The sequence below is a fragment of the Ochlerotatus camptorhynchus genome, unplaced genomic scaffold (genome assembly GCF_037179485.1).
Source record: "Ochlerotatus camptorhynchus isolate MF236.1 unplaced genomic scaffold, CSIRO-AGI_Acam_v1.1 ptg000244l, whole genome shotgun sequence".
Classification (NCBI taxonomy): Eukaryota; Metazoa; Arthropoda; class Insecta; order Diptera; family Culicidae; genus Ochlerotatus; species Ochlerotatus camptorhynchus.
Window position 1 is genome coordinate 1549809 of NW_027040734.1, and position 14059 is coordinate 1563867.

The window sequence follows — 14059 nt, forward strand, 5'->3', positions numbered from 1 at the left end:
TTTTCCTGAATTTTATACTAATTGAACTTGAAAAAGAAATTTAATTTGATTTTTTAAATAAACGATTTCACCGATTTACACGCGTTTTCCCTTGACCAAATTTTGACCGTATCACCCTTTAGCTGGAGCCCCTAGGTAAACATGAAATGTAATTTAATTTAAATTTGGAACAAATAATGATCTAAACAATGCTTCAATATGAGCTTCAGAAAGAACGAATCAAAATTATGTAGACGAAATAAATGAAATTCAAAAATGTATGGTCATTTTCGAAGCATCAACATAATCAAAGAGCTAGGGGAAATGACGGCTTCGGCATGCCAGACTATTTTCGGCAACCCAAATTGAAACACTATTTTCACTGGATTTTCTTACGAAAACACTTCGCTGAATGCATGCAAACGATTCTTTATGCTTTCAGCTTCAATTTGACTATATTTTTACCACTGAGAAAAAGCAATCTAGAAAGGTTTTCATGAAATGAAACACACGCACTACAAATTGTAGCTGATTTCGAGTTGCCGATAATAGAACAGCAGATTTACATGCAGTTCAAATGGAACGGTTGCCGAAGAAAAAGATGTTGCCGACAATACTCACTCTCACTAGAGAAGATTGGAGCTTTGTAAAAGCGTTTCAAAACAGTTTTTGACAATTCTTTCGACTGAAATTGTTAGAGCAGCTGGCAGCAATAGATTGTAAACAAACCAATACTGCATATGTGCGCGTTCCTTAGAGAAAAAGGCTATAGAAAGAAGGTCGCTACTTAGGTTGCCGAGAATACGTAAATTCCCCTAGTTCAAATAGTCATTAAACTTGATTTTTGCAAAGTTGTAAGCAGATCCACATTTAGGCGTTTCCCGGGCTACTTTCGGTGTTGATTAAATTCGAATGTGCTTGTTATGCCGGTATGTCGGTTGGGTCTACATATAACTTAACAAATATCAAGTTCAATGATTAGTTGAACTAACTTATTGCTTATTTTGGTGCCACAATAAGTTTTGACATGTTCAAATATGATTCGAAATTGTCTTATCTGCCATAGGTCATTTTCTAATCATGATTAGGATTGACAGTACCGAACTCTGTTTGTGAGTACCGGTATTTCGGTACTGAGAGGTTCAGCACCGATAGTACCGGTAAATTACCGGTACCAAGAGATTGTAAGAAAAAAATGGAAAAACTTAGAATAATAATTCATTTAAAGGAGTCCGTCTTGGTGGCCTATCACGCTGAAGGTCACCTCTTTAAATTTGTTTCCCATGAAAGTCCGAGTTATTCAAACTCCTGAATATTCCTTGTCCTGATTATTTAATGTTAAAACATTCTCTTTTGATAGCCACAGCTTTATAAACAGATTTTGCGCTATTTCTGCCACATAGTTTGATAAAGGAGGATCTCATCTAGCATCCAGAATGGCACACGAATCAAGGAATGTGTTTGCAGCTAAATTATTAACGAAAGAGAAAGTCGATGAAGAGAATCGATCAAAGTCACATACACCCCTTTCCTTCTAACCCCCTCATATGAGAATGAATACTCGTCACACAATCTCCAGACATAGAAAAGTACAAACAGTCATGGTGAATTTAGATCTGGTTGCTCACTGATTTTGCATACATGTACCTCACTCACCTCAATTCCATGCGCCCCCTTTAAGGAGCGTCTATGTTCGTAATTAAGGGAATTACACACAAAACTAGTGAACGGGTAAAATCAGTCTGTAATCAGTGCAATCAGCAAAACTTAAAAAAGTTTTTTTTTTAAATTGAATAACCTGCTTTGAAGCTCTCTCATTATCCTTCAAATACTCTGAACATTCTAAAAAAAGGACTTCTCTGAAGATCTGAGAACTTTGCTGAAGTATTTGTAAATTCCCGGAGTTTCTAGTAACGTTAATTGAACTACACTGAATGTTTTGCAGCTACCCAGAAGTTCGTGCAGTTCTCATAGAGTTCTACACCTGAAGATTTTCCCTGAAAATTTCTGGACTTCTGTTATGTTTCCAAAATATGTATGAAGTTTTCTAAGATTCTCAGAAGCTCTATGGACTTAAGTTTCTCGAAATTTTCCTAGAATTCATGAAGCTCTCCTGAATTTATAGAAATTGTCCTTTACAAATATTTAAAATTCTACAGAAGTCTGGACTCTCCTGAAGTTTTTGGGACTGCCCTTAAGATCTCTGAGCTTGTCTGAAGAGCTCAAGAACTAGCTTGTCTGCGGTTCTTGGAATTTCTATAAAGTATCCACAAGTTCTATGAAATTCTTGACCCTGGCCTGGTTCCTGCATATTCCATGAAGCTGATGGAACGACCTTGAAGTTCTCAAAGATTCTCAGGTTTAACCTTCTGTTCAGATTTTAACCCGCAGTCTGTTCATGACATTTTCCCGAAAGCCCAAGTATTCACTTTCATTCCTCGGATCTTCTTTAACACTCCGAACACGATGCCTCCAGTAAAATGTGTAACGGAAATGTTAGAAAAATCATTACTCAGCAATTTTTTTTAGACCGGACCGGGAATCAAACCCAGCTACCTCCAGCATGATCTTGCTTTGTAGCTGTGCCTTTACCGAGCTAAGGGAGGTCCTCAGTTCTCTGTTCTTCATGGAACTATTTTGAAGTTCTCAGATCAGCCACAAAGTTCACGTAACTTCCATTAAAATCTTCTGACAAATTCCTGCAATTTTCCTGAATTTAATGATACAGTTCTTGAAACATTTTTGAAATTTATGGAAAAGCCCTGGAACCAATGGTTTAGGTTCCATTTAGTATTTGGCCGCTTCTTTTTAATTACTGTGGCGTCTCCAGGTGTCATAGCAAGAAACTGTTGACAGCGTTTTGATCTGGTAAGATTTGATATTCAGTGGTAAAAATTTCATCAGGATTCACACACATGTTTAAAAGTTATCGAAGACGTAAAAACATTCTGCACTCTCACGTTGAAAACCCAACCTGGTCTGAAGGAATGATCGTAAAGGTTCTCAAATTACCAAAATCGACTGTAAATACCGGGAAACACTAACGTTGCATCGCGCAAAATAAAACAAACGTAGAAGTGGAACATATGACCGGGAATTACGAGAGAAGATCATTAGGGCAGTCTTAAAGAATCCTGAGATCTCCGGACGTGATTTGGCGAATAAAAAATCAGTGCGGCGCACAGTACAGTTTGGTGAATCTGTATGCGAGAAGATTTTTGGTCGTAGCATGCCAGCAAACATCCCAACAGGATGCTGAAACAAAACCTGGATGCCAAAAACTATGCAAGGGAGGTGTACGACCAAGTTCTGACCAAGTATGTATTTTATTGGACGATGAAACTTACGTAAAAATGGAGTTTGGACAAATTCCAGGTCACAAGTTGTACCGTAAACGTAAGGGGGATGCCTGCAGATAAATTCGCTCGCAGGTTGATTATTTGGCAAGGCATCTGCAGTTGTGGAAAGAAAACAAAGGTTTTCATCTCTGGGGCGACTATGAATGGACAACTTTACAAGGAGGAATGTCTCCAGAAGAGAATTTTGCCATTCATTCAGTCACACGAAGGTCCCGTAAAGTTCTGGCCCGACTTAGTCATCTGCCATTACAGCAGGGATGTCATTGAGTGGTATAAGCACAATAATGTCGATTTAATTGAAAAAATAAAATTGAACAATTATCAAGCGTAAATTGAAGAAATGTGACAAAACAATCAAAACATCATCTGATTTGGAGAAGTGATGGAAATAAGGCAGATAAGATTGACAGTACTACTGTGCAAGACAATATGGGAGGTATTGAGCGAAAAGTTTAAAAATTCATCCGATAAGCTAACGATTAATTTGTCTTGAATTTTTTCCTTAAGCTAAAAAAAACCTAAATGATACCCTTTGTGCTTTTGTATGTTACTTCCTCGTTGAGAAATTATCCATTTTGTGCGACCAAATTATAAATGGAACACTTTATCTACTAAAACTAGTCCTGACGAAGATCCCATCACCAGCCCATGCATAATTAATAATTCTTCAAAACCTTTAAAAAAATCTAGACTTTTCGGAAGTTTCCAATGTATCTCTGAAAGTTCCTAAAAATCTAAAAATTGTTCTAAAGTTCTCAGGACTTCTCCCGAAGATCTGAGAACTTTGTTGAAGTTTTTGGAAATTAGGTAAATTGAACTGCACTGAGGTTTTCTGAACTTCTCTGATGTTCTTGAACCTACTCCGAAGTTCTATACCTGAAGATTTTCCTTTTTGTTTTTTTTTCTAAAATATGCATGTAATTTTTTTAATTTCTCAGGAGCTCTCTGGACGTAAGTTTCTTGAAATTTTCCTAGAATTCATGGAGCTATCTGTCGTGACCGGACCGAGGTTTTCAGCCTCGGTCACGGCTGCACAAATCCACGATGCTGCTATCTTGGCTGCTCAGCTTCCAATGTTGCCTTCGAAATTCTCGCGTAACATTTTTTGTAAAAAAATCTTGCCTGGGTCTATACACATGAACCGAAGAACGCCCACGCAAATCAACAACACCATGGGGTAGCGGAGAAATTCCTCTACCCGATGATTGGTTTGCGTGGACTTACTTCGGTTCGCGCGTAAGTTTTGTTCACACAAAAATGATAGGCCCTTTTCAAATGTTACGCGAGAATTTCGAAGGCAATGGACATTGGACAAACAGGAGCAGTCAGCAACAGGGTTTCTTTACTTTGTACGATAGGTAGCCGGTTTGGCAGTTCAATGGGTAGATTTGGCTTCACTCTACTACACCCACTCTAACAGAAACTAGCTCGGAAAACGTCTAAATGTATGTATCTCCTAAGTGATCATCGATATTCAGCTAATAATTCTTGTGCATGCATTTTTAAAACTTCTACCAATTGGATCTGCTTAAATTTGTGCAAAAAGCAAGTTTTATGATTACTTGAACTACCGTGAATCTGAACGACACTTTGTGCATATTAACGGGGTTCATTTTTATTTTGAACTTCTACTGACCCTATGACCACCAGAAAAGCGAGTTTCTGGTAACCCTACTACTGTTTTGATTTTATTTTTGCGTCCCGTTTCACATCGTTCCATTTCACTTTACTCCATTCCATGTGCTGTTTGTGCAATTTTTAGATTGCACGGCGTGCATATTAGCGGCATTCAAACTAAAAAGTGTTCAGAATAAGAAATCGGGGGTCCACGGAATGGAGCGGAAATAATTATCAAGTAAATTATTGACCGATAGCTAAAGACAGATAGTTCATTCTAACTTGGAAGTCATTCCATATACACAATACCAAATCAGGGAGATCCATACTACTAGCTGCCGCCCACAAATAAGTTCGTTTTGGTTGTGAAATTTAGTTCCTAAAATTGCCTAGAAAGGGGCGTGCTCGGTTGGATTATCTGGGTTTGATTGCGACTGGAATTCATTTGGGATGGATTCGAGAGGACTTTACTGGTTTGAGCCAGGATGTCAAGCATTATGACATGAGAATGCGACGGTTGAGGGAGTACTTTTTTAGATCGGAGTGGAACTCCAGGCAGACATAAAGGGTGATACGGTCAAAATTTGGTCAATATCAACTTGACGTATTTCTTTCAATTTTGCATTTAAAAAACCTGAACACCCCTCATTTTGAAGGTGTGTGTGTGTAGAATGTTGCTCCTATTTTGATTTTGGAATTCACTCTTCAGTTGTCAAAATGCCGTCCAAGCAAGAAGAGCAGCGTATCAAAATTTTGCTCGCGCATCGCGAAAATCCGAGCTACTCGCACGCAAAGTTGGCAAAATCGCTAAAAGTTGCCAAATCAACCGTTACAAATGTAATTAAAGTGTTTGGGGAACGTTTGTCGACAGCCAGGAAGTCTGGATCGGGGGGAAATCGAAAACCGGAAGCCGCTGAGACGACAAAGAGAGTTGCCGGTAGTTTCAAGCGAAACCCTAACCTCTCTCTCCGAGATGCCGCAAATAAGCTGGGTGTATCGTCTACAACCGTGCATCGAGCCAAAAAACGAGCCGGACCATCAACTTACAAGAAGGTAGTGACTCCAAATCGCGATGATAAACAAAATACGACGGCCAAAGCGCGATCCCGGAGGCTGTACACGACGATGCTGACGAAGTTTGACTGCGTGGTAATGGACGACGAAACCTACGTCAAAGCCGACTACAAGCAGCTTCCGGGACAGGAGTTTTATACGGCAAAAGGAAGGGGAAAGGTAGCAGATGTTTTCAAACACATGAAACTGTCAAAGTTCGCAAAGAAATATCTGGTTTGGCAAGCCATCTGTACCTGTGGCTTGAAAAGCAGCATTTTCAAAGCTTCCGGGACTGTCAACCAAGAAATTTACGTGAAAGAGTGTTTGAATAAACGTCTGCTGCCTTTCCTGAAGAAACACGGTTGTTCCGTACTGTTTTGGCCGGATTTGGCATCTTGCCATTACGGTAAAAAGGCCATGGAGTGGTACGCCGCCAACAACGTGCAGGCGGTTCCCAAGGACAAGAACCCTCCCAACACGCCAGAGCTCCGCCCAATTGAGAAATACTGGGTTATTGTCAAGCGGAACCTAAAGAAGACCAAAAAAACTGCTAAGGGCGAGCAGCAGTTCAAGACAAACTGGCTTTCTGCGGCGAAGAAGGTGGACAAGGTGGCTGTACAAATCTGATGGCAGGGGTCAAGCGTAAGGCCCGGCAATTCGGATTTGGAAAAGCAGAAGCCTAACTGAATATTTTTCCTGAATTTTATACTAATTGAACTTGAAAAAGAAATTTAATTTGATTTTTTAAATAAACGATTTCACCGATTTACACGCGTTTTCCCTTGACCAAATTTTGACCGTATCACCCTTTATAAAGCACACTCTTTTACATAGGTGATGCGGGGTGAGAATTTGAATTCCTGTAAGTTGTTCCATGCTTTCACTGTGCATTATTAAATTGGTCAATTTTTGGCGAAAGCAAAACGAAAAGAATTCTGTTTATAAACAAAAGTGGAATTCTGTTTATAAAAAAAATGGATGTAATGGTTGCCCCCTGGGTTGCCAGTAAGCATCAATTTTCGCTCAACGTTTTGACAGCTAGGTCAACATGCAGAAACACCCAGAAACACCTTCCGACATCCTAAAACTCACAAGAAACACAATAAACACAGGCACAAGGTGGCAGAATGACTTATCTTCTGCTTGCCACTCTGAATTGTTGACGAAGTATCATCAACAATCAATATGAAACTAACGATTTTAAATTGGCTCACTACTTGACTAGCCTATTGGTCCCAAGCAAATCGATTAACGTACCCCATTCTAGTACTACACAATGTTTGTTTTGATTCACTATGAAAGTTTGACAGATAAAATGAGGGGTTAGTGGATTTTCCTATGTTTCGAGGGGTGAATCGATTAGCTTGGGACCGAAGATAGTACCAGAGCTGAGCCAAAAAGTTGAGCACGTTTCTTCGGGACCTTCTGGTCTTAGAGTTACCTCTATGATATCATGTTAATATGTGTATTGATCTCAAAGTCCAAAGTAATCCCGAAAGAATCGGATACCAAGCTGATCAGTGAATTTTGCTTTTTAAATTCCCGTTTTTGCTAGTTCAAATCTTAAAAATTTGACTGTTATTAATATTCAGCTAAAAATGAGTGTTTAAAGATATTTTTGAAAAACGTGACCAAATGAAAATTTGCGATTTTTTTTACTTGGTGAAAATTGATCATCTATACAAAATTAAGCATTTTTTTTAATCATAAAGTATTATTTAGAAAATTTTGTAATAATGATAAACTAATGTTAAATTTTCTCGTGTGCCCATATTTAGAAGAAGAAAAAAATCAGAATCGTATTTATTTCTTCAACAGTCTACTCAAGTACTCAAAGTTAAGGATTTTCACAAATTTAAAGAATATTCTATTGAGTTCTGACTAGAACACCTCTGGAATTTTGTCACAATTTCATAGAAATGCTGAAAAGTCTCCCCTTTTGGTTCAGTGGGGGTTAGGGAGCGTTCTGCCAGGTTGATCGAGGCAGGTTTAATGTGTGAGTAAAGGCCCAAGCGCAATGACAGCGGAAGCGGAACGGCAACGGCAGCGGAAAAGCCCGATCTGAGTAAGCCTACTTGTCGGATTGAAAACTAGTTAGAACCAAATCGACTTCGGTTAGGCTTCTTGATGTCATTTGTGATAACTGTCGAATTTTACGTTTCCGTTCCGCTTCCGCCCATATTGCGTTTGGGCCTTAAGTGATGACACTGGACATTGTTATATATAATTCACTTTAAAAGGTGCATTGAAATACTTTAAATCGTCTTAAATTTTAATGTTCCCTCATTTCACATCCGTTGAACCATTTTGAACGGCCATCCCGTTGTAGTTATATCACAGCATTGCTAATAATGCATATATCTGCCCCGTTACGTGGGTAGATCACCTTATCGTGGTACGTTACGGGATGTAAGATCTGAAGAAACAGCGAAATGTGATCAAAATACAAAACAATGCTGGGATTGGGAGGGAAAATTAGAGTAAAGAGGCCTCCCTTCGCTCAGTCGGTAAAGGTGCAGCTACAAAGCGAGACCATGCTGGAGGTGGGTCCGATACCCGGTCCGGTCTGGGAATTTTTCGGGTTGGAAAATTTCTCTACTTCCCTTAACAAAGAGTATGATTGTACTTGCCACACAATTATACTAATGCAAAAATGGTACAGGCATCGAAAGCTCTCAATTAATAACTGTGGAAGTGCACCTAGAACACTAACTTGAGAGCACGCAATATGCTAATATACGATATGCAATAAGCTTGAAATTTTAAGAAGAATAAGAAGAAGATCAGGACACCAGATTGAAGCTATCTGGACGGGGAGATGGGGAATGCAAACTCCCTGTTGATAACATTTCGTGGATTAAAGGCGGGCTCTTCTCGCCACTTATTGGAGCCTCTTCCTGTTTGGGGGCTCGTCTTTTTGATCAATTGTGCCATGTTGCTGGAAGGAGATTCTTTACTGTCCCTTAGATGCGTATAGGCGACTTTGCCTTTCGATCCATCCAATCCGTTTTGGGCCCTTCATCCACCGACATGTTGAGGACAATCAGAGGTTATTAAAAATGAAGGAATTTCACGAATTTAGTTCTAACTAGAACACCTTTGGATTTCTGTGATAATTTAAAGAAATGCTGAGTATGATTCCTACAGAACTCTGGGTAAGATACAAAGTAGCTTTGACCAGAATTTCAAAATAAATCTGAGATGAAGTCCTAAGGAATTCTGACATGTTTGTCAAGGGGAGAGGAAAAGAAGTTCTATAATAAATTTCTAGATTATTCTTAAAAGAACTCCAAGGGAGTTGTGAGGAGAACTTACTAGATTTACTAGGTGATTTTGATGCGAATTGAATTAAGGGATCTTGAGGAGATTAGCACATTAATTTTAAAGAGAATCTCAAGAGATTTCTGATAAGCATTCAATAAGAATTATATACAGAATGTAATGGTTATTCGGAGGATTATTTCAGAGGAAGACTGGATAAGATTCATAAGGCAACTTAAAGGAAATTCCGTGAAAAATACCACATAATTTCCTTTAAATAATTGTATAAACATTTAAAATAAATTCTTAGGAAAGATTAAAAAAAAAACTCTAAATAGAATCTATATTCAGGAAATGATAGTCCAATTTCCCCTCAGACTTTATTTATTTATTTTATTTGTCGTCAATCAGTGTAAACCCTAGCTAAATCAAATTGGCAAGCAGTATAAATATCAGGTCTTTGCATTCGGGTCTAAATCGATCGACTCCTCTGATTTTAAAATAATCACCGACTCCGACTCAAACAAAATAGAATAAAGATTTACTTCAATAAAATCCGGTTGGTTAATTGTTTAAACAAAGCTAGTTTTAGTAAATTTACCCAACATTATTCCGTGGGAAATAGTTAGGACATTTAGTGATTGTTTTTTTTTGCAGATATCTATTTAAGTTTTGGGATCTTCGCAGATGTTAAACATTATTTAATTTCAGTGACTCTCATTATTGTTCGGGGATCTTCATATAATTACAGGATACTTTTTCTCATGAGCTTGGAATTGTTCAGGGCATTATGTACACGTTCAAGAAATTCCATACGTGGAAGTGCAGGAATTTCGTAGCATTTTGAGAAGCTGGATAAAACTTCATATAAGTGCAAGGAATTTTGTAGGAGATCTAAAAAATATTTCAGCCAACTTCTAAGATCTTCAGGGATCCTCGCTTCAGTTTAAGGAACTTCGTTGCAGTTTGTCAGAGATCTTACTTCAATGAACTTCTAGGAAGTTTTGGGAACTTCACTCAATTTCAAGGAACTTTCCAGGTGTTCAAGACTATCGGTAAATGATGGGGGTCTTTTCAGAAGTAATCCTATAATTAAGAGAAATGGAAAACATTTAGAATTTGGTATAATTTCAGGGAACTTCGCAGAAATTTAGAAAATTTCGTGAAGCTTAAAGGGAGTTTTGAAGATGATGAGTGCACGTTGCATAGGTTACAGGACATTCTTTCAGACATTCTTCCTAAACAACAGGTAAGATTCAAAAGATCTCCAGATAGACGAAGATATTAGTAAAGTTCTTGTTATACTTTTTTCAAGACTTCTGGATGATCAAGTTCTGCAGATCCCCAACTGTTTGAAAATACATATGAAGTATCTCATATATTCTTTCAAGACTGCAGGTTGATCAGAAAGTATTCAAAAGTACTCCAACTAAAAGAAGCTCACGGACATGTTAGTACATTTTCTATAGAGAAGACTGGTGATTTAGTATTTTTTTTTTCAAGAATTAGCACGATTTAGTGTGTATGGTTTAGAACATTAAACATTGATAATATAAAAAATAAAAATAACGAAAAAGCTCTTATCCGTATAAAGGACGAGTAAATAATAAATTGGCACCTAATGGGTTCAACCAAAACTAGCACAATTTCAAATAAAAAAAATTAAACCAATAAGCGTTTGTAGAAAGAAATTCAAATAGTATCTAACTTCACACAGGGACACAATCATACAAGTTAGGAGTTCATTCCTTTCGATTGGAATTGAAGTTAAATTTGGGACTTCAATCTTGATTTTATATCTGACCCCGTGATCTCGAAAGTTAGTTAGCCCGAGGTATAACAAAAAATTCTAGATAAATTCTTTATAATTTTCGCTGTTTCACGGGCACACATCTGGTGATCTACTTAATGGACAAAGTTCAAGATTAATCTACATGTCTGCTGCAGAGAGGCAAGCATTTCATTAAATTTGCCCACCTGTATGACTTGTGGGTGGCCAGTGCCAGTGAAAACGCGAAGTGGAGGGATTCCATGAACCTCAAATATTGCATCCAAACTAACAATTGCATGGTCAGATTTCAATGTCTATATGCCAAACTAATTCTGTTTTCGTCGCAAATTAGATCAGATCCCAGAGCAAATCAGACTAGCTCTGAGCAACTCTGAATAAAAGAGAATTTTAGATGTACTCAAATGAAAGCCGTCTTCCCCCTCGGTTGGTACCTATGTCTATGATTTGATTGATGATTAAATATGGATCATCTAATTAAAATCTAGTTACGAAATTCTATCTAACTCTTAGAATGATCTAACATGAGAATTTTGTTTAGTTTGAGATCCTTAAAATCCTTATGAAATCCGAACAATATGTTATTTCATTAAAAAACAGCTTGAACAAACGACCATTGCTTGTTCAAAATCAGTATGCTTATAAGGGGAGCATCATTACAATAATATTTAGCTTCGCCATAATAGGTCGTATTAAAATAATAAATAGCTTTGACGCCTTTTGATTGAATGGCAGTTTCAGAGTTTCTATCTGTAGTTTAACAAAACAAAACAAAATGCAAACAGCCCTCCCTAGGTCCCTTCCAGTAAAATTTTCTAGCTACGCCAATGCTTCTGTGCTTTAAATTTAACTTTTTTCTAGATCAAAATTGTAATTATTTTAATTTTTGCAAGAGCGAATACGACGCAGCAAACCAAAATTATGTCATTCTCGCAGCGCGGCCTACTTCGATCTTTGTCTACGCTTGTTTTGCAGATGTCGAACGGAAATCCATTTTGGAGGAGGCGGTAAATTGTTTGAAAAGCAAGTATTTCTTAGTTTATTTATTTCTGTAATATGGAACTTGCAGCGACTAACTTACTCCATCAGCAAGGAGATCCCGAGAGAGCTGACCAAGCATCATATGTTTCAAGAACGATTGGAACACTGAACACTGCAGGATGGAACTTTATAAACAGCAGTGGAGGTAAAATTTATAAATAAAGTTAATGTTCTTGATTTGTCATTTTTATCTCTTTTATCAATTAATCCATAAATTATACAAATTCCATAAGAATCTTGCAGTTTTAAAAACCTTCATTTTCTCCACCTGAGGCTTTCTAAGTTAACCTACTTAACTTCGAAATGGGTGTTTTTTCATCCATTAATGTGTACTTGCCAGCTACAGTGTGAGGCAGAACTCAAACTGACGGTTGTCAGAAAACAAGCAGACCCAATCTGGATACCCGATCGAGGTTCAAATTGAATAATAAAGATTCAACAATTTCGCACAGTTTCGATAATAATTTCCCAAACATCACCATGATAATGATGAAAACAAGAAATACGCGACGTCAAAAATCTCAGTTGCAGAAGGATAGACTGAACAGCGACAATCTGCTACATGTGTACGTTTCCCCTGACGGATTTGTATCACGTGACTTGGCAATAAGCGACGCCAATCATGCCGACCCGACGACGACGGTGCGACGAAGCGACGAACGACTGGCAGACGGCGACGGCGCCCAAATCTAGATGGACATTTCAGAAGGTCCTATCTGCTTTCGATCGACTTTCTTTTCTGATAACCACAGCTGTGCAACCAGATTTCGTACTACGTTTTCGATGAAGAAAATCGATCACTGCAGTTAGGATCTTATAAAATGTTCATCTACCACCATCGTCGTAGAACACACTGCGCTACACACAGTAAATAAATGTAAAGTGGTGATGTCAAGTGTGAGTCAAATTAAATGTCTCAGCACAAAATGATTCACTGTTTATAGATGTCTGTTCAGTAAATACCAACCAAGTCAGACGCTATTATTGAAGCATTGTGTCAACTATCGCGAGGCTGCATCATACAGAGGCTAAGCGTCTTTAAGCGGTTGATTAGATTGCAAGTGCAATTCGTATCACTTACCTGACTTCGTCCACAGCGAGCGAAAAGTACCAAAGTGCGAACATTGCGACTAGAGGGATGAGTATAAATTTGAGTAAAAATTCTCTGGAATGAAAGAAAACAATGGACATTCAGTCAGTTCAATGAATAAATCACTTCCGATTGAAATCTACAACTAACTACGCTTTAGTGAATGAATGCCACGGGGGACATTCTTCACCGATGGAACAGAAAAGAACGACGCTAATTGCCAACTTAACCTATTAGAGTGCTCAGCGATAATTAATGACCATTAAATCCGGCATGCGGTGACGGTGAGACGGTGAGACACGTGACTAAAACGAGAACTGATAAATAATCAAGCAGCAAAAATCCGCCAACCGACGACCGCGGTGGACTGTTTTTCCCACCCTCCCACTCGTTCAACGAAAGGGTGCAGCCATGTCATCCTTCCGTTATCGCCGTTCTCGCAGAGTAGTGGCGCTTGGATTGGTTGTAGTATCGATTTTTGCTGTTTCGAGGAACCAACCTGACTGTGCACTGATAAAGGTCGGGGAAATAGTTCGCTTCCTAGACAGGATTGCTTTAAATAGACTCTCCTCCTGTAGGCGATGTTGAGTAAGGGCTGTACTAGTTAAATCGACTTTCTAACAGGTTATTATAGAAAAAATAGTGGCGACTATCAGTCTGGTACACGCACCTAGCTATACTTTTGTGGAAATTATAGGTCACTATAGGCGCGTAGTATAGTAGCAACCCTGGCTTGGTAACAAGGATACATGCTGTTTATCGATTGAGCATACAATATAGGAGTGCAACCGAGCGCGGCGAGTACGATATTGGATCGCAATCCGAAAAAAGCCTGGTTTTGTGCTGATGGTGCTGACAGCATCGTGATAG

At 38.4% G+C, this 14059-nt stretch overlaps 1 protein-coding gene across 1 annotated transcript in view; it reads right to left on the reverse strand.

Annotated features, from left to right (window-relative positions):
* LOC135704631 (arginine kinase 1) overlaps positions 1-13239 on the reverse strand; it is a 110975-nt gene extending 97736 nt beyond the window's left edge. The window contains exon 1 of the mRNA XM_065226105.1: positions 13181-13239. Coding sequence (XP_065082177.1) covers positions 13181-13224 — 44 coding nt within the window. The 5' untranslated portion in view covers positions 13225-13239. The remainder of the gene's footprint in view (positions 1-13180) is intronic.
* Between the last annotated feature and the right edge of the window lie 820 nt (positions 13240-14059).